The sequence below is a fragment of the Lepidochelys kempii genome, chromosome 1 (genome assembly GCF_965140265.1).
Source record: "Lepidochelys kempii isolate rLepKem1 chromosome 1, rLepKem1.hap2, whole genome shotgun sequence".
Taxonomy (NCBI): domain Eukaryota; kingdom Metazoa; phylum Chordata; order Testudines; family Cheloniidae; genus Lepidochelys; species Lepidochelys kempii.
Genome location: NC_133256.1, coordinates 61,488,649 through 61,510,642, shown reverse-complemented (window position 1 = coordinate 61,510,642; position 21,994 = coordinate 61,488,649). Strand labels below are relative to the sequence as shown.

Genomic DNA, 21,994 nt, shown 5'->3' with positions numbered 1-21,994 from the left:
TGGCAGCATACTGTTCAAGGCCAAGGCAAAGTTCGTACCTTGGGGAAGTTTTTATCCTAAGCTGGTAAGAATAAGCTTAGGGGATCTTTCATGCAGGTCCCCACATCTGTACTCTAGAGTTCAGAATCAGGAAGGAACCCTGACAAGAGGAAAGGAGGGTGGGTGCTGCCTTGTCCGCTGCATGGAGAAAGGGCTTTTAATGCCTGAATCTGCCCCTTTTAAAGCCTTCCACACATAGGTACCCAGGGGATGAGTCAGCATTGCCATGCTGACTTCCACCCACCATTTTTAGATCAGCTTCTGACCTCCTTCCTTCCCCCACACCTGTAAAGCACTGCTACATTCCTCCCCCCAAGCTTCAGGTGCAGTGCAGTCATTCTCAACAGGGACTAGACGATTCAAAAGCTAGAGAGGAAACTTAGCACACCAGGGCTGTGGCTTCCTTGAAAGGAAAAACCTAAGAGATTAAAATTATTGGAATGGACTGTTAGTAAACAGTATTACAGTAGGCAAGTAAAGTCCCTCTGGCCTTATTCAAGGATCATTTTGATTGTGTGATCAAACTGAAACTTAACCAAGTAGCTTTCTGCAACATGGCCATTAACGGACTCTTCTGGAAGCTAGGGCAAATGATGAATCAGACTGATTTTTAATTCCAGTGGTGCAGGGAAGCCCCTGTCCATTAACTAGAGGCTGGGTCGTGTGCAGTAACCACAGTGTCATGTTGGGAGTGTTTCATATTTTTGCCAGAATTGCTGTGGAACTTTCACCAAAAGTGCTCATTAAATCCCAGCAGACCCTTTGGCCAAATGTTTGTGTTTTTTGTGTTATAGCAGCATATCTGAATAGTTGAGTGGAGCACTCAGCCTGTTTGTTGCAAACCATACTGGCATGAACTCTGAATTCAGCTTGCCAATTAGAGACAGTGCTCGGCACCTACGATTTTCTGACTGCTGAGTTGATCAAAGATATATCCCTGTGCTACAAGGACACTGGAAAACACATCCACAAATTTCCCCTATCATATTTTTCTCCCACATGACTACTGAAATGTGAAAACTTAATGGGTCTTCAATACACATGGAAGTTAGGATCCACGTACATCCTTTCCTCATTGCGATCCACATTTGTACAAGGCCTGTGCTTGTACTATGTGGCATGGTCTTTGATCCCTCACCTGTATGTAACCATCCTGTTCCCTAGACTGTCTGCAGTGGATTTACCTCTCATCTTGCCTGAGCTATGGGAAATGGCTTCTGTCTGTTGCCCATTATATCTGAGCCTGCTGGCCCACCTCTCTCCTCTACTATCTGAGGGTTACTGCAAAACTGTAGCACCAGGAAAGCCCTTTCATGAACCAGATCCCCAGTCCTGGAATGTGACCACTTCCTCCTCACCCCAGCATCCAAGTGGGTTGAAAGTAACTCAACAAGCTGAGGAGCCCCTGACACCAGTCTTTTTTCTGCCCTAGTTGGTGTGTCCTGGACTCAGTTTGTGCCTCTGTGGCACCTGTTCAAAACGGAGAACATCTGCCAGCAGTGCCAGACGTCCCTCAAGACTCTGCCTCTCTTGTCCCTTCATAATGCCCCTTCCCAAGCCCCAAGTAGCTGATCTTAGCATGGACCTTCCATCCACAAGATCTCTCCCTTCCTTTGATGGTCGTGGGAATGAAACATTGAGTGTCAATGCCACAGAAGCTGCGGAAGGAGGGCTGACTGAGACCTCAGTTCCCTTTGTCTGCTCTGCAAGCAGACTCCCTCAGCATGTCCCAACGCTTTAATTCTATATTGTTAAGGCATTTAAAGTGCTTGTTTTCACATGGATTACTCAAAAACAGGAAAATTGTAGCTGAGTTCTTCTCCCTGAGAATTAACCTCTCTACTAATTTACAGAAAGAAATGTTAACAGTTACTAGCATTTTAAAACTGCTCCTGTGCATGAGAGCTGGTTGCTAATATTCCTAGCTGCAAGAGTATCTACTGGGCCACAGTGGTACTGTAGTTCTAATGTCTCTATCGAAAGATTTCAGCCCAGAAGTGCGTCCGATATTTGAAGATGCAGAATCTGGATGGTTGTATAATGAGAGTCAAACTGAAATGTATGGTGCGAGTTGTGTATTGTTTTCATCTTTAGTTTTTGTTTACTGAGTAATAGGAATTAAGTGTTTGTTGTATCTGTGTTGGTCCCAGGATATTAGACAGAGACAGTGGGTGAGATAATATCATTATCTCAATATCAATATCAACTTCCATTGGTGAGAGAGATGAGCTTTCGACCTTACACAGAGCCCTTCTTCAGGTCTGAGAAACGTACTCAGTGTCACAGGTAAATACAAGATGGAACAGATTGTTTAGCCTAATTAGTTAACATATATTTCAATGGACCATTCAAGATGAAGTGGCACTTTAACACACTCCAGTAAAGGAGGAGGGAAAAAGGGGAGCAGGGGAAAGACAGCTTGAGGGGAGGTGTTAGTGTGTTATAGATTTGTTGTAATAAGCTATAAAGCTGATGTCTCTATTCAGTCCATGATTTTTAGTGTCTAGAAAAGTTATGAATTTAAGCTCCCAATTCATAACTTTGCTAGAGTTATGGTGCAAATTTTTTACACCCATGAGCAATGTCGTTATACCAACCTAATTTCCTACAGTAGACTAGGCCTAAGTACATTTCCCAGACCTGAAGAAGAGCTCCGTGGCCTGATCTACACTAGAAAATTAAATCCATACCCCAAGGTGGTGTAGTTAAGCCAACCTGACCCCCCAGTCAATCTAGCTACTGCTTCCCGGGGAGGTGGCTTACCTGCGCTGAAAGGAGAACCCCTCCTGTCGGCATAGGTCGTGAACCTTGTGTCTCTCACCAACAGAAGTTGGTTGAATAAAAGCTGCTGCCTCACCCACCTTGTGTCTCTCATAGGAATTACAGTTTTCAAAAAAAGCTCCTTTAGAGAATATAAAAAAAATCCTTTGAGATTTGTTAGATTTTGGCCTTATTGGATGTCTTTGTTAAATTAGTAATACAGCTAGAAGAAATCTCTGATCTTAAAGATGTTAACAGAGAATTCTATATGTATTATTTGTTTGGAAATATTAGAATGGAACCCTTTTTGCCAAAGATTGAGTGGCAAACCTTTTTATTGGCCGGGGGGCAGGGGGCAAAGCTGGCTAGGCAGCCTACTGTCTCTAGCCTCACCTCCAGAGTATAGTACAGATGAAGATTCCCTGACAGCTGACAACAATTTAAGAAAAAAATTGTTGCAAGAACTTTCATCAGGTTCTTCTCCAGTTATTTTTCAAGGACCTCTTGAGTACTTACATCACTGGGCGGTAGAAACTGAGATGGGCTGGCAATGTAGCCTAGCAGTGTGGCATGGAAAGGATGGGGGTGGGGGGAGAAGGTCCTGCTCTGGAACTAGACTTGAAATTGTGCTGTGGGTCCTCCTTCCAACATATGTTAGCCTGCCGTCTTTGAAAACCCAGAGGATGGAACAAATGTTGGACAAATGGAAGTTCATTAATCAGATGTCAGTTAAATAGAGATATATGGGTTGGACTAGATGACCTTCTGGGGTCCCTTCCAACCCTGATATTCTATGATTCTATGATATGGTACCATATATAAGGTAATTAATGTATGCTTTTGGAGGGTGGGGTCTACTTTGTGAATGATTTGCAGTGTGTTGCTGTTCCAAATCCCTCCCTTTGTGTAGGGCAAAAGTCAGAATAAAAAAAATCCCTGCAAACTTTTTGGCATCTAGATGGCTTCCAAAGTTGTCATATGTGCTGTCTTCTCAACAGAATGATTTGGGAAGATCTCCACAAGTGAAAATTCAGAACTTTTTTACCTGTGTTTTTTTGTTTTCTTGAGGGTGGCAAACTTTAACTGAGGGGCCAGGAGAATTTGTAATGAGAGTCTGAGGCCTAGGGTTGGGAAAGAGCTGTTGATATGTTGGAAGTATCATAACACGATCCTGTCCTCTTTCTAATCCCTGAAATCTGACAAAATCCTGCTACAATGCTCAACTACCAAAAAATCCTACGAATGAAAATCCTGGCAAAGCCTCATCAAATGCATGCCCAAGTTTGGTGGTGATGGTGAAAGATATATATTCTATTTTCATTATATTTTGTAGTGACTGTAATTTAGATGGAAACAGTAGGTCCTGTGACAAATTGTTGCAAGGAGGTTTCTGAGTAGTTGCTTTGAACTTTTCTTTTCCTCATTAGAAAATTAACTTGAAGGCAAATAAGAAAATTTCTCCAACTTCGAATCTATAGCCTTATGCCAGTTCGTTCTCAGGAAAAAAGTTGCAGTAGTCATTATGGGCATTTAATAATTGTTGCATACATTAACTATTTTTCTTTCTTAGATGTTTTTGTTGAGTACTCAAGAAAGAGTGAGGTTGACAGCAGAGGATAGAGCAAAGTGCAGTACGGACAGATGTGCTACAAGTTTCTTCACATTAGTCTGTCAATCCAACTAAATGTGCAAAACCCTTGCAGTTTTAGTCTGGGGTCCATTCTGAGCAGGACCTTCTAACTATGCCAAATCATCATATATGATGATCTTGAGCTGTAGTGTAGATAATTGTCCATTAGGAAACAGGACTGATTTCTTTCCATTTCCAGCCTAACCTGAATTTGAACTCAAATCTTCAAAGGTGAAGAGAGGCCCATGTGTTCGGTTTGTACCCACTTAAATTTTATAGAGAGAAAGGGATTTCTTTCAATTTTATACCACACTCTCCTTGTCTCAGGTTGGTAAATGGAAATTAAATTGCATAATATCTTAATATCAGTGCTTATTTCCAGAGTTTTTGATAACTGCAGAAAACATATATATGAACTCTTTGTGAAAAGTGTGCATACCAGGATATATATTGTTACTACAGTTTTTACAGTACATTAAAATAATAGGAATTATTTTATGCTGCCCTTTCCCTCTTTATTATCCTTGATGTGGAAAATGTGTTCTCCTAAAGTGGAAGATATTATATTTCAGAAATATTTAATATGTTCATAATTATTCAAATAACTTTAATAATATTTATACCTTGTACTTACCTGGCATCATTAATCCAAGGAGATTTCAAGGTGTTTAACAAAGCTGGGTTTTGTATGTGGGGAAACTGAGACTCAGAAAGGTTAGGTAAACTGCTTGAAGTTACATGGTCAGTAGCAGAGTCAGGAATCCCATTCTGCTGCTCTGACCACTAGACCAATACCAATTAAACAAGGTTTGATTCCTTTTTTATTTCAACTACACACTGTTTACAAAAAAATAAAAAACGAATTTCATCAGCAACCGGGTTAAATAAAAGTATGATGGCTGTTGCAAAAAATGTAGACAAATTGTTGAAATAAAGTGAATGACAATGAGTAAGCTGAAACAAATAAATAATTCTTGCACAATGCCCTTGAAATTCTGCAAATTCACTGCCAAAGGGAATGAGTTCCAAAGGTGTGGGTGGGTGGGGAGAGGCAGCCTTTTCTTAAGAGGTCCTTGCTAGTGCCAGTCCTGAAAAGTTGGGTCCCAGAAAACAATATTGAGAACATTTCAGCTGATGTTAACTGCCACATTGATGTACATAGAGAAAGTTATACAATACATTCAGATTTGTTTCATGTGTACTTTCCCATTTTCCTTCTGGATGTCTTGGTCATGTTTGTCAGAAACTTTCCTCTAATTACCAAGCATATCCATGTTAAAATACTTACCTTTCTGGACTGACAAATTCACTCTAGCCTTAGCTATTGTTCTCTGAAGGAAAGTTGTCCTACATACCTGTAGACCTACATCCACTTTCCCATGGGGATGTGCATATTTGCTGATTAAGATAGGCATGTTAGGGCAACAGATAAAATAAAAATTGATGGATGGAAGCTATGATCTATCACATCCTTTGAAGCCAACAACTGCTACGTTAGAGAGGAGAGGGAGATTGAGCAATTTCTGGAAATTTAAAAAACCTAATGGCTGTGCACAGAAGTCAGGAGAACACAAAAGTAAGGGTTTGTGTGAGGTACAGCGGTTATTGCAGGTAAGTAACTTTCTCTGTGCTGAATAGAAAGAGGTTCATGATAAGTTGTCTGTAATGTATATTTTTTGTAACGTTAGATAACACTTCGCTATTTCCACATTTAGAAATGCGTTTGCTGTTGCAAATTACTTACAATGAATGTAAAGGATTCTGTATCTGCTGCATGGCTGAATCGTGTTGGGATTTTTCTCTTTTGTAAACAAAACCCTCCTCTCCTTTTCTTTTGTAGGACCTGGGGATAACGAAAGTGGGTCATATGAAGCGAATTCTCCAGGGAATTAAAGAGCTTGGCAAGAACGCTCCCTTGTCCGAAGTGTAACTATACTGGTGCTATCCTTGGAAGGAGGGAGAATTGCTAGTTAGCAAAGTGGAGGCACTTTACTGGTTTGTAGTTTACTATATGGTTGGATAAGCACTGGTGTACTATGCAGGTTAATATATCTGCATTCTTGTGTGGTGAAGAGCTTGATCTGAGAATCTGAACGGTTTTGTGCCAAAAAAAAAAAAAAAAAAAAAAAAAGGTTATGTTCAGTGAAGACCTTTTCTTAGTGTGCAAACTTGGCAAGTTCAAGTGAGCACATTTTGGTAAAGAGGTTGGTATATAGTGAACTGCATTGCCTGGAAAATGTAATTAAGTAATGATCGCTTTCCTTACGTATGGCCCAGTACAGCTCTCTTACAATGCAGCAACGTATCACTGTAGAGCCTGAGGTTGCCTGGTTAACTTTCTGAAGCATAGCTTCCCTAAAACATTTTGTACAGAAGACTGAGAGATGGAATGTTCCTGGTTTTGCTCGCAAGACTGACATTGCCTCAGGTACTTAGCACTCATTGGCCAAGGAGTATGGTTACAGACAGCATGAATGCAAACTATAATGCATGGTGTACCTATCTGAATCGTCTGTCTTTCTGTTGCATGACATATCTGATACTTTGAACACTTGAACAATTTTTATATCAGTTTTAATAAGATTTAATTTATTACTACTTGTGTGTCTTTTATTTGGTTACAGGCACTTTTCTATTCTTCAGTGTTGTATTTTACCTGAACATGTTCTGTGGCAAAGACTTGTGGATGTGAACACTTAGCATCTGTGCCATATTTAGCAAATGATGTGCATTGTATATAATTGACACATTCTATAGTTCAGTTTTTAAATTACCCATGTTGAGTAGGTATATCAGGTAATTAACTCCTGAGTGTTTTGGAGTGACAGGTACCTCACAAAATTATCAATCAGCTTCCCAAATGGAAAATTATCAGAGAGCTTTCTTATGGCGCATTTTAATATAGCTAGTCAGTTACCTTGAATATCTGTTGCATATCTGAACTTTAGGCGTTACTCATTTTATTTGTTATGCAAAAAGAGGATTAAAAAGGTTAGTGAAATGTTTTTTTAAAAGCCAGAAGTAATTTAATGTTGTTTACTATGTGTATAAAATGTTTTAATGTTACAGCTGATTTGATTTTGTGAGGTAAACTTCCCCAGTCTGATATAAGAACTTAGCCATGTGCACCATTTTAATATTGTTCTTTAAAGATTCGTTAAATACCAAAACAATGTACGCATCTAATCCACATATCTATATTCAGTCTGTTTCTTACCAGTACTACTGCACTGGTAAATCATACATATTTAGTAAAAATGGTAATCCTTTCCCAAGTATTGTACACTATGCATGCTTAGGTAAATCACATGCAAAACAATAATACAGAGTGTAAACAGGTTCATTTAGAATTACTCTGATGCTAAACATTTCATTACGACAGGCTTTATGAAATTCAGTTGGGGTGCATCTAAACAAGAAATAGATTTATAATTAATTGAGTTCCCAGATAATTTTTCATCAAGTATTTATCTAATGGGTAAAGAATTTAAATATCTCTGGAAGTAAAAACTACAATAAAACTACTTAAATAATTAGGATATCTTGATGTTTCACAGCTTGGGTATAGTTACACGGTAAAGTCTTCTTTATACTGAAAACTTATATCAGCATAACTGTGTCTCTCAGGGATGTGCAAAATCCGCAGCCCTGCAAGACTTAGCTATGCTGACTTAATCCCTAGTGTAGAAAGTGCTAGGCTGACGGAAGAATTCTTCTGTCAACCTAGCTATCGCCTCTCAGGGGGGGTGGATTAACTATAGCAACAGAAGAACCACTCCTGTCACTGTAGGGAGGGTCTACACTGAAGTGCTACAGTAGCACCTGTAGCCTTTTAAGTGTAGACATACCCTAAATGAGCTTGTATAAAATGGATACCTCCTTGCCATTTGCAAGAATGCAGCATGCCAGCTAAAGAGGCAAGGCTTTTACTAATCATAGATCCTCCTTTTCAACAGCAGAGGCTTTGTCAACTCTTAAAGGTTAAAGAGTAGGTTAATATATTATTCCTTTCTAATATTTGAACAGACTTTCATTTGGTTTAAAAAAGTTTGTTTCCCACATGTTTTAAAGGGAAAAGTGTCAAGTGTTAGGTCCTAACTTTGACCTATCTTTCTCATTTGGTAGGGGTTGTCCCCTGGAAGGTAAATGTCTTCTTTAAGTTTTTTTTCTAACATCCTTCACCACTCTTGCCAAGAAATTTTAATTAAAAAAAAAAATAGCTCAGGTCTGTCTGTCTCAAGCACCATGTGCTGTAGAGTAAATAAAAGGACGCAGTTCCGAGAATTGTGCTGACATAACTGATTATGCTGGTAAACAAACAAAGGAAAGAAGCTATGTTCCATTAGGTTTTCAGCAAAAACCAAACCAAAACAAAACCTGTTTGCCAAGTGCATTATTTTCAAGCTGTTGTCCTAAAAAGGTATGCAAACAATAGAGAGTTTTAAAAATGTACTTGACACTGACCCTTTAATTATGTTCAGATGACATCTGTTATGTCTCCATAAGCCATCTTTCCCTTCTCTCCCAGCTTCTCTGTAAGCTACAGTGTGTACATTTTAATGTGTGGCAGCATTCTAATTTGTGGGTGTTCTGATAGAATATATAATTAATCTTGCTAGTAAACTCAAGATTATAATTTCCTAGTCATAGGATGAATTATCTCTAACATACCCACTGTCTCACTGAACAATGCATAGAATTGGGCATATGCAGCAGAATTTCTTTAGTCTTCTTTCTCAATTTCTGTGTAGTCTTCAGTGACTGCCTCTGGAAAGGGTAAACTCCTTTTGGACGGGAAAATGTATTATTAATAATTCCTCTTTGTTATAACACTCCTAAAATTACCTCAGGATAGGGCAACTTTTCAGCTGTTGTCTTTCTATCAGTAATCCAGGTTTTTTAAATGACTGCCAAAGAATTTAACATCAGTTATGTAAGTGGAGGTTTTTTTAATGTACAAGTAGACTAAGTATTTCAGACTTTATTTATACTTTATTTGACAGAGGTCCAGGAGAGCAAATTTTATAGGAAACTATGACTTAAAAATGTATTTCATATCAGTTCCAAATGCATTGATGAGTAGAACAAAAATAACTAAGGAATCTTTTTACTGAAGGCATAAGTCTATAATGTTGTTTACCTATGTCGATTTTCTGCAGGAAGTACTTTTTAAACACAATGTTACTAATTTATGATTTTATAGCAACTTTTGAAATATTTAGTGTTTTTTGTTAAAGCCCCAGCTCCTGGAGTCCTTTTTTTTAAGTGAATTTCAGGTCCTCATGGCTATGGAGAAAAGGTTGAAAACATGTACTTAAAGGGCTCAGAAAGCAGAAGGAAAATGAAGAGATTCCCCAAAACTATTATTTTTAAAAAACTCAATTTTTTTTACCAATATGATTTTGGGGGGATCTGACTCATGACAGTTGAAATCTTGTGTCAAGTAATACTATAACCAAAAAAGTAAAAATAAAACCCCACTGGGGGAAACAAAAACATGATTTAATACACTTAAGATGACTCTTCTGCTTCTAAATGTAGACAACTCTCTTCTGCCCCATTGCAAAATATGTGCAAGGCAAAACAGGGCAGTTGTTATTAAAATGGAAGTGACAGTATTTGTTCAGATGACCTGGTTATACTACTTAGAAGGAGGAAAGGGAGACATGCATGTTAAAACGGTAGTAGATTGTCATGGGCAGATATATTATCTTAAAATCAGGGTTTGTTTTTTGTATAATGTTTTCTACTTTCTTGCATTCAACTATTGTAGCAACCACTTTTTCAGATGGTACATGTGCTGCCTTTATAATACAAAATGCCTTCTTTAAAAAAGTCTGTTGAAATCACAAATGCAAATGGTATTCGTTTTTACGGTATTGTAAGGGGGGAAATATGTGCAAAAATGTGAAATTGTTATATTTTTTTCTTTTCACTCTATTTTTGTGCATTTTCCCCTTTCTACTTTTTTCATGTAAAACCCTCCCCCTGCCCCCCATCTACTCCCCAGTACACTTCTGTTTAAAAGGAAAAGATTTTACACTTAAGGGGGAAGAGAAAATCAGTAATAAAAAAACCCCAGCTGAACTGTGTCTATTTCAACATAATAGTTCTCTCAGCCTCTTGTGCTCTGGAGAAGGAGTATCATTATAGCTAATGTGCACTAAAACGTATCATTTTAATGCAAACAAGAATTATTATTTTCAAATATAATGCTCCTATTCCATTTTTGTGGATTTCTCTGCATTCTCTGATATTTTGTCTATACAAATATGTAATCTGCCAGTTTATACTTTTTAACTGGATTAAATAATGCCAATTCACCTTATGAAAACTGCACACTACCCACATGAGACACGTACTTTTTTTCACAAGGTATCCTGGTAAAGATTGTCTGTGTTCTGTCATTGTATCATAGCCCTGCCTTCTGGCAGGTTGACAGATAACCAGTTTCACACTGAATGGTAAATTAATATATAAACCCAGACATAACAGAAAGTACAGTAGTGTTACTTTCAAAAATGTATTTAAGAAAATATATTGTACATAGATAATGCCAATTGGACATGAAAGACAAAAAGGAAAGAGAATCTATTTTGCTTGATTCCTAATGTTTATGATTGCACTATTAATGTTTACCACTGTTTATTCATAGCTATATCTGTACCTCTAAGTATTAGGCTCCTTCATTTGTTTGACAGTTCTGGTAACTAGTAACTAGTGGTGTAAAAAGTGTTGATATTTGTCAAAGTTTCAGTTATGTGAGATATATATATTGTTGAGGATAAATGAGTTGGAGTAATATATTTATCTTACAACCAGGGAATTAGCTGATCATTCATGGGTGAGTAATTCAAAGCCACAGAGAGTTATATGGAGTTTTTCTTCTTTCTCCCAAGTAGGATAAATATCTCACTACTGCATTATACTGTGTTACATTTATACAACAAGATCCTCCTTTTGCTGATTCTTTACTAACAGGTTATAAATTTGGGGGTATGATTTTTATATCAAAATGCTGCTCATTTAAGCTGCAAAGATTTTAATGTTTTCAGGAATTGTACATGACTATATTGTTGGCTTGAGTAAAATAATTAGCTGGTTTTTTTGGTGACTTGAGATAATTGAGGAGTTTGGGTAGGAATTAAAATTTGGCTGGTATACTTTTATAGATAAAAACCTGATACTGCTATCAGCAATGTTGATAATATTATAAAGTATCACTTGATAATCATCAATAGAAGGTCTTCACCGGTTGTATAAATTTGTGTATTTATCTATCTATGGGATATAGTGTGGAATTGGATATTTTATACAAAAATGCATTTTCTAGTTCTTTTCTACTGCTGTTGTGTTATGTTTAATAGCTCTGTTAATGGTTTGCTTATGTACTTGAAATGCTCATTTCTGCCATACAGAAGCCCAGTTTATTTCTCAGAAATTATATTGCACTTGGAAAGCTTCCCATCTTTACTCTCACAAAAGATTTTCTAGAATTCCCAGGTCCAACCCTGCAACCCACTGAAGTCAGTGACAAAACTCCCATTAATTTCAGTAGGAATAAGAAGAGGCTCCTATTCTTCTTTTGAATTATTGAATTACAGGCTGTAACAGTAGGCACTTAAGTACAAATTCATTTGTTTTAAAAATGAATGTGGTAAAGGACAAAACAGCCAAAAAAGGAGAAGTAAAACCATCAGACATGTAGGATTTTAATAATTCCAGCACTTACAGGCAGGTTTCACCAAGTGTTAAACTTTCACGTGTATTGCTATGCTAAATTTTACAACAAAAGATGTATTTCATCCATTCACAGCCCAGAAAAATAGAACATTATCACCCTCATCAATGACATTCAAACACTTAACATCTTTGGCTAAATTGGCAAAAATACTGACGTTTGTGCACCTAAGTGATCGTGCAGTTGTGCTTTAATATTTCCAACAAGTAGGGTGCTTAAACACAATGGGCCAGATTTTCAAAAGTCCTGAGCTCCCACTTAGGCTATGTCTACACTACCACAATAAGTCAACCTAGGCTATGCAACTCCAGCTATGTGAATAACGAAATTCTCCTGTCGACCTACCTTACTCTTCTCTTCGGGGTAGAGTACAGGGGTCGATTGGAGAACGATCTGCTGTCGATTTGGCTGGTCTTCACTAGATCCACTAAATCAACAGCCGGTGGATCGATGTCAGAGCGTCGATCCCAGCTGTAGTGTAGATGTAGCCTTAGGAACCTAAATGAAGCAGATTGATTTTGCCTGTCAGCTTCCACTGAGCTGTCCAGCTATCTTAGAGACGAAATCCTGGCCCCATTGAAGATGGTGGGATTGGGACCAGGATTCCATCATAAGTGTCTAAGTAGAAGTTGAGCACTTTTAAATCTGGCCACTTATTTAGGTGCCTAAAAAAGAAGCTGTTTGGCAAAAATCTGGGCCAAATACTACTGCATACCCAAATGAGAACAGGGGCCTGGGAAGCTAAGTAATCGCAGAAGTGCACTTTCATTAAAACCAATGTTACCTGTATGTGACAACAGCTGAGTTAATGAAACGTACTGTGTATTATATGGTTGTACACAAAGTCCCAGAGTGTATATTTGATTTGAAATTAGTTTACCATTAACTTTTTATAAATCTAAAAATAACACATAGCCCAAAGTGACAAATATAATTTTTAAAATAATAAAAATCCGTATAAAACAATATACAGTAGAATAATGTAACTCTGATCTGAAATTAGACCTGATCTTGAAACCCTGATTGATGTGAGCAGTCCTTATAAAAGCAGTCCTGTGGCTTTCTATGAGACTGTTTACGTAAGTATTACACATCTGAGTAAGGGCTGCAGGGGTTGGTTCATACTTATAATAATATAGGGGATCAAATTCTGCCCTTAGTTATACTTGCACAGACCCAACTGGGGATAGTTTTTGACCTGCTGCTCTTTAGACATGTCTGTTCCAGCAGCAACTAACATTTCTCCCGATTGCAGCATATTTTTTAGAAAGAAACCCCTATGATCACTTATGGTGGTTTTTAAAGTACTGAAAACAATGACAGGTTTCAGAGTATCAGCTGTGATAGTCTGTATCCGCAAAAAGAACAGGAGGACTCGTGGCACCTTAGAGACTAACACATTTATTAGAGCATAAGCTTTCATGGGCTACAGCCCCCTTCATCGGATGCATAGAATGGAACATATAGTAAGATATAGATAGACAGAGCCTCTCACAGTTGGTATGGTAACTTCCAACTTATCTGTGTGTGTGTGTATGTATATATATCTTACTATATGTTCCATCCGATGAAGGGGGCTGTAGCCTACGAAAGCTTATGCTCTCATAAATTTGTTAGTCTCTAAGGTGCCACAAGTCCTCCTGTTCTTTTTGTGAAAACAATGAGATGTTTTTACATTTCTAATAGGTAAAGTAGGTAAGGGTTAGTCTCTTAGGTCTTTTTCTGGAACAAATATTTCAGAGGTTAAAAACAAACTAATATCTGTAAGAAATTGGAATGGGCACACACAGGGTCAAAAATATTCTTTAAAATAAAATTAAAACAATATTTTACAAAACCTAAGACCAGTAGAAATGTTTCTATGTTTTTTTTTTTTATTCTGATGGAAACAAATCCTTATTCAAAAGTAGTGTTTGCAACCCAAACATATCAGCTTTGGGCTAGAGCATGGGAACAGGAAAATGAACCTGACATGAAATGGACTAAAAGCAAAAGTGAAACTGATGAGTCTGTTTTCATTGTGAAAGCTGAGAGAAATGCAGAAATAAATAATGAATCTGAACAATAAGGAATAAATTAGAATGTTAAAATCCTTGTTGTTGTTTTTAGTATAATTATTATTCTATAGCATCCTTTTAATAGCAATTCAGAAGGAACAAATTATTAACATTTTAAGGTAAATAACATTTTCCTCTCAATATCTGTGGAAGTAGGGTTTGCTTGAGACTAATTTTCATTTTGGTTACAGAGGCAACTGCTTGTGTGAATGAGGGGGTTCAGGAAAACTCTTGGAGGCTGTTTACTGTGCCATGGTTCAGATGAAAAGATAAATTAAAGAGAATGTGTATGTTGGTGATCAGGGGTCTGGGGGTGATCAGTAGGCAATTGTGAGAATATATGCTTTTCTTTGGACATCTTGAAAAAAATGATATTTAGCATGTGTAAGGAAGTGTTCAGGCATGCAGGTGCACACACAAAACACTTATTTCCAGTTACCCTAGACTCTCAGAATTTTGTGTCTCTATATTTGTGTGTGCAACAGGCTTTACCTTCTAGTTATCTAGCTATCTTAGGGTTTTGTACTGGCACCCTTCATTGTAGTATCTGAGTATTTCCTATGTCAAATTGGCTAAATGCTTAAAACACACACTGGAAAATTTGGCCATATATATGATAAAATCATCATTTTCCCAGACAAACGCTACTCTCCCTCAAACAGTTGATCTGTGTCTGAACCTTGAAACAGTTACTTAGTTTATCCACACACACTCATATTATGTACTTAGAAGCCTGGGAAGGCTAGAACACTGAACCTTCCTAGAGCAGGCAAACTATCTATCTGGTCATTTAGTTTGTTTGTAAGTTGGTGTGTTTAGCAGGGGTGAGGGGAGAGTTCTTGTCACACAGCAGAAATAATGTTTACGGCTGGGGATTATAGTCACAATAAATGGGATTTGCTGTTACGAAAACCTTAGCTTCATTTGAGCCTACGAGGCACTGAGTAACTTTTGAGAGGTGAGGAATGCCCACTCTTGGCAACTCTCAGGATTGAATTTGAAAAACCAGAAACATCAGCTTAATGCCTCTGTCTGATCTAGAACCAGAAGCCTCATGTCTTAATCCATAATGGCAGTCCACGAATCAGTTAAATAACGTGAGCAAAATGTTAAGTAAAAGCAGACATTTATTTAAAATTAATAGAACTAGGTGGCACAGTCCTAGCACAGGCAAACCTCCTGTTGAAGCCAAAGTTAGTTCTGCTGGTACAGGAAGTGTAGGACTAGGCCCCAAAACAACACAAGGAGGTTTAGCTAAATTATTTAACAGCACTCATTGTTAAAATCCCAGGCATCTTAATGTGTCACAGCCTCAGGAAAATAACTTGTTGATTAAAATATTGTCCTTCTCCTGAAGAGTTGAGTATACAGCTTGCTAACATTCTTAACTGTTGTATTCAGGTCCGTCCTAGGATTTATGAGTCCCTATGCAGTATTATAAAACTGGTGCCCCTATACCCGACGGCAGCTCGGGCTCGCATGTGTATTTTAGATACGGGTAGCCTTTTGAAGGATTTATTTAAAAAACTATATGTCTGAAGATCCAAGCATTTAAGGCTAAAGATGAATACTCAGATTTGTGCATCTAAAAATCTATGCAAGGATTTTTTAGAGATGTGATTTTGTAATCTTCAACAACAAACTAATGAAATATTTTTAAAACAAATTTTAACATGTTTTGAGTAAATATTACAGTAATGCACAACTGTTTTTTATCAGTAAATTCAGAAACTGACAGTATATACCTGGGGCTTGGCAAATGCCTGTTAAATGGCTTCATTACCACTTGAATGGCTCTTTCAGTGTTGTGCTAATACGTCTGGCAGGCTGGAAGGCTTTTTCACTTTTAAGTAAAAAGAAAAGGAGTACTTGTGGCACCGTAGAGACTAACCAATTTATTTGAGATAAGCTTTCATGAGCTACAGCTCACTTCAACGGATGCATACTGTTGAATTCAAAATACAGAAGATGTTTGTTTTTATACACACAAAACAATAAGCTATTACCAGCAGGAAAGTGGGGTGGGGGGAGAGAAAACCTTTTGTAGTGATAAACACCCATTTTTTCATGATTTGTGTGTATAAAAACAAACATCTTCTGTATTTTCCACAGTATGCATCTGATGAAGTGAGCTGTAGCTCACGAAAGCTTATGCTCAAATAAATTGGTTAGTCTCTAAGGTGCCACAAGTACTCCTTTTCTTTTTGCGAATACAGACTAACACGGCTGTTACTCTGAAACCTCACTTTTAAGTACTAGATCCCCTCCGGAGGAAGACTCAGCAGGCTGCAGCAGCCAGCTGTGGTGGGTGCCCTACGCAGCCGCGTATGCCTAAGGACAGCAATGCAGTAAAGAGAATTAAGCAGTAAAGTTCACTCAGGACCAGATGATCTCTTAAATCACCCAGAGCACAAACCCTTCAACTAACTTTCATAGTACGCCTTGAGGAGAAGATACCGTTTTTTGTTTGTTTTTTTTTTAATGCTAGGCTGTAAATGTTTATCACAATTATATTCCCATTAAAACAACAAGGAGTCCGGTGGCACCTTAAACTTCTTCAGATGTCCCATTAAAGACATCTAATGTAGTAGAAATAGTTTAAAGAAAAGGAGTACTTGTGGCACCTTAGAGACTAACCAATTTACTTGAGCATAAGCTTTCGTGCTTAAAATGCATACGATGAAGTGAGCTGTAGCTCACGAAAGCTTATGCTGTAATAAATTTGTTAGTCTCTAAGGTGCCACAAGTCCTCCTTTTCTTTTTGCGGATACAGACTAACACAGCTGCTACTCTGAAACCTGTCAGTTTAGTTTCTGCATTTCGTATTTGTTTTTTAATTAGATTGCTTTCTCTTGTTCCCACCTATATATACAGTGGCTACCAAAAAAGGTGATTGCCAAACAAAAATTGAGGAATAAATCATTAAAATTGTAGTAATCATGTTAATTTAAATCATCCTGATGATTTAAATATCACTATCAGATTCTGACTACATTTGAACACCATTGTTGTATTCCTTTCCCCACACAGCTGCTATTCAATATCTATTCATTGAAGTTGTTTGGACAGTTAGCATAGATTCTTTTATTATCCATACTGCAAACACAATAATAAAAACCACCACCCACCAAACAAATGTGCAAGTAGCGCCCAATCCTGCAACTGTCCTTAAAACTGGCAGTCCAAATGAAGTCTGTTCCTGTTGGCTTCAGCCTTTAATCGTGAAGTTATTCTGTTTTTATTTTTAGTAATGTTTGACTACTTGCATGAATAAGGACTACTAGTCCATACGTAAGAGTTGCAGGATAAATCCCATAGTTAATAAAATCTGCTAAAATGTTTTATGAAATCATCATATAGTTGAAATGCTTCTAGTTATATTAGAGATTGAAAGTATGACCTGACTTACAAATGAGGTGGAGGGAGTTGAATATATTAATTGGCAAGTAGAACAATCCAACTTGCTTTATGCTGTTTTATCCACAGATATATTGTGAATGTCCTGGACACTTTTGTTGAATCAAAGCTCTTTCAGAAATCTTATTGGTGTGAACATGCCAAACTGCTCTACAATTTGTTATATATAGGAAAATTCAATATCTTTGCAAACATCATGCAAAATGAGACTCTGAGTCTACAAATTCCTATGCATGTCCTTAGCTTTAAACTGAGACTGTTCATGTGTTTAAAGCTAAGCATTTACACAAGTCTTCACAGGATCAGGGTGTACCAGCTCAATGCAAATAGAAATCATTCCTCGAATAAAAATAGGTATCAAATTGGTGAACATTAGAGTCTGCAAACTTAAATTACATAGGCATATACATATTTATATTGTCCATGGTATGTGTATACATGTGGATAATATATATTGTGTAAGCAAGAGTGTATGTTTACATACATACTGTGTGTGTGTGTGTGTGTAATGATTCTAACCCCTGTGCAGGAAAACTTAAAATACACCTCTACCCCGATATAACGTGACCTGATATAACATGAATTTGGATATAATGCGGTAAATCAGCACTCCGGGGGGGTGGGCTGCACGCTCTGGTGGATCAAAGCAAGTTCGATATAACGCAGTTTCACCTATAACGTGGTAAGATTTTTTGGCTCCCGAGGACAGTGTTCTATCGGGGTAGAGGTGTATATCCAATACTAAAGATGGATTTTTCATAGTAGTATTTTTAAATCAGATGAATTGCAGAAATTACTTAATGTTTGTTCAAGATGTTTACAGATGCTAATGAATATTTTAAATATGTATAATGTATATGATGCAATAGCAGGGTTTTTGGTTGTTGCCATCTAAAGAATCCTTAAAGATTCTGCGTGAAATCCTGGTCCTATTAAAGTTAATGGGAGTTTTGCCGTTGACTTGAATGGGGCCAGGATTTGACCTCCCCCGTTTGAAAGTTTTGTGCTTGAGCTGTTTTCCTCGTGTGATTTTTTTAATAAGTGAAATATATTTATTTTTCCCAATGTGAACTCTACAGTTATTTTTTGGATTTTTCTATCGAACCTGCAAAATACAGCACAGGTAGGAATGTATGCATTTTAGAGCATTCACGTTTTTTTATTGTTCTGTTCCTTTAATACACCTAAGAAAATTAATAATGAATTTTAATACATTTTTTCTAAAATGTGTAAAAATTAATGTAGGATCTGCATTTAAAAAGATCACATTTCTTCTTCTTCCCCCCACATATATGGCCTACTGGTGAGGGAGACAGAAAAATTATTTTGTCTCATTAAATTTTCACACTCCCAGATATCATATAGTTCAGGTTACTGTCTAAGTTGCCACTAGTACTCCTTTCTTTTTATAGTTCACTTTGTTTCTTGACTTTTGTAGATTTTCAATTAGACACTTTAAAAACTTTTTTTGTGGGGGTCAAAAATACACTAATTTAAAATTATAACTAAGACGTGGGTTGTGTTAACCTCTTAATCCTAAAGTGGCATTTTTTCTTTTCTCTTCAGATAAATAAAAATGTATTACATAAGTATGCAGTGGAGGGGCCAAATGCAGCAACCAATTAAAGTGAATGGAACTGCTAACATAACGACTGACGGATCAGGCCCTTGATATGCACTAGTAGAATAGAAATACAATAATGAAGTGCTTCCTGAATCCCTTCTAAGGGGATATATGAACTTGTGTATACTTTAGGTGGATGCCTCTCACTGCTTGCCATGAAAAGATGTTCTATTGTGAAACATCAACATAAAAATACCTTCCTACATTTAATACCTTAATCTAGACCTAAATATATTCATTTCAGATAAGAACTACATGCGCTTTGGCATATGCACATCTGAAAAAGATCAGTGTCTGTCTGTCACAGATAATCACTGGTGAAGAACCTCCCAGGGATACAATAGGGTGCTTAAAATTATGACTCTGTACCAGTGTTATCAAAAGCTGAAGAACTGAGAAGCTAAACATTTTCCTTTGGCCGAGATATTCTAAAGGCATTTATACAGTATGTCACTTCTTCCCTGATGATTCTTTTCCAAGGGAAAATTATTTAGGTTCAGAGTTCTTTAGGTTTTTTGTTTGCACCCTTCCACCTCCTTGATAAAAATGATGTTGGAAAACGACCTGCTCTGCCACCCTGGTTGAGCGTCCTGGAAGTTTTGTCTGCTTGTTACTTGAAGGATCAGACCCCAAAAGACTAAACATAAAGGCCTTGATTCTGCAATCAGGCCTGCAAGGGCTGACCGCTAGGCTAGTGCAGAGACTTACTAAGGCTAGATTCAATCGTGCCCCCACTGTTGTCAATAGAAAAACTCCCATTTCCTTCAGTGGGAGCAGATTCTGGGCTAAGTGAGCAGATGACTCTCCTACACATCTTCCTTATCTTTCTGTAATTATACGTGGGAACTGTGAGTGCAGGGCTCCATACTCATTGTCCTAAAGCACATGACATAAATTAAATCCCAAACTAAGAATATATAGGGAATGAGGAAGTATAGTACAGTGGATAGAGCACCAGACTGGGAGTTGGGAGCCCTGTATTATATTCCTAGCTCTCTGCCATTGACTTCCTGTATAACCTTGGGCAAGTCACTTAACCACGCTGTGCCTCAGTTTCTCCTTCTGTAAAATGGGGATAATAATGCTTACCCACCTTTGTAAAGCACTCTGAGATCTGTGGATGGACGGTGTTATATAGGTGACTAAGTTTTATTGATGCTATAATATTTCATATAATTCAGTTACTTTTGTCCATAACACTAGAAAAATTGCTTTTCTTAAGTTTCAGTTTTGACAATCTTGTTGATATTTAAGGACCTGCTACATTTCAGGTGGTCAGTTTTGAAACACAGTAATGCTGTAGTACTTATTTCTAAGAATAAGACACACAGTGGGCTCTGTTTGCTGCAGAAAAGAGTACAACTTTAAACTGCCTGAAAAACTTGCCAATGAAATATATCTAACAGAGCAGGGTTGTAACTTTTGGCTTTATTTCCTTTTAATAATGGTAAGGAACAGTGAGTTTTGTTTGTTTACATACTGTTTACAATGGCACAGTTTTATTTTTAATATATAAAACAGTTGAGGTATTTATTGCATATACTATTTTAAAGATGGTTTATGTGTTTTCACCTTTGGAATATATTGTTACATTTCCTTGTACAGATAATTCAGGTGGCTTTGTTAATATAGTTAGTAATTTTTATGACTACTAAGTGACCAGTTTTCTGTGCCTTTTTATTGTCGGATGCATGATTACATATTTATTATTGTATGGAAGTCACTGAGATGTGTATTTTTGTATTCTGCTGGAAGCAATGGTTGATTTTATTGTACATTATGAGAGATGCCTCCTGTAATGGGCACTCACTTGAGATCTTCCTTCTTAAATAAACAGAATGCATTCAATGTAATAAGTCTTTGGGTTCTTTGTATGTAGGGGATGTTGAACAAAGTCTTGGATAAAGTTGTAATTTGCTGAGTTTTAAATGTTAATGGGGATGCATTTTTAGTTGCTAAGCTGTGGAATTGAGAACTTGGGACCTTATCAATGCCATCACTTTTAAAGCAAGATTCCCCATTTAAATCAAGAGGACATTCTGCCTCAATCTGTTGGCACAACCGAGCCTTTGAAGTTTAAAAGAAAACTCTGTAAATTCAAATGGAATAAAATTTGGGGGTGTGGCTATCATGCATCACCTCCTTGCAGTATGCCACTCAAAGCCCTAAAGTTGTAAATTACAGCATTTAAATGTGATTTTTTTTAAAAAAAACCTTCTTTATGCCTACGTGCAAGCCAGCGTGTAATTTCTAAGTAGGTCACTGTGTGTGTAGGTGTTTACTTTTGCAGGATCTTATGCTAGATGTTGCTGACATACAGAAAATTAAATGAAGGGGGGAAAAAAGGATGCAAGTGTAAATCTAAAGTAACAGCTGACTTTAAATTTGAATATACAGCAGTGCCCATTTTTCCAAGGTAAGTGATAGTAGTACAAACAGTTTTATTCTAGAGATACGTATTGAACATCTGAGCGGCCATCCCAGCTAAACTGATGAATGACCTGATCTCTTGTCAAGATTCAGAGGCGACTTCAGCAGACAAGGACTAGCTTTTGTTCTCTGGGTCGGTAGGCTACTGGCCTCGTACTCACAGGGGACATGATGATGCAAAAGTAGCTACACTGATCATTGTGTATGCAGAGGAGAGTCTACCCCCACCCCCCCCATGGAAGACCAGTGAAACAGTAACCCGATTCAGTTCTTGGACTTACGGGCCTGTTCCTGAG

At 37.4% G+C, this 21,994-nt stretch overlaps 1 protein-coding gene across 6 annotated transcripts in view; it reads left to right on the top strand.

Moving 5' to 3' along the window:
• The window catches only part of DGKH (diacylglycerol kinase eta), a 277,531-nt gene extending 256,225 nt beyond the window's left edge, over nucleotides 1-21,306 (top strand). For 4 of the 6 annotated variants that reach the window (XM_073345657.1, XM_073345679.1, XM_073345670.1 and 1 more), the window contains one exon: nucleotides 6,270-7,027. In XM_073345657.1, coding sequence (XP_073201758.1) covers nucleotides 6,270-6,359 — 90 coding nt within the window. In that variant the 3' untranslated portion in view covers nucleotides 6,360-7,027. Of the gene's footprint in view, nucleotides 1-6,269; nucleotides 7,028-19,210 lie in introns of those variants that run through there. The other 2 variants (XR_012159131.1, XR_012159132.1) reach the window with 2 other exon arrangements.
• Nucleotides 21,307-21,994: the final 688 nt, after the last annotated feature.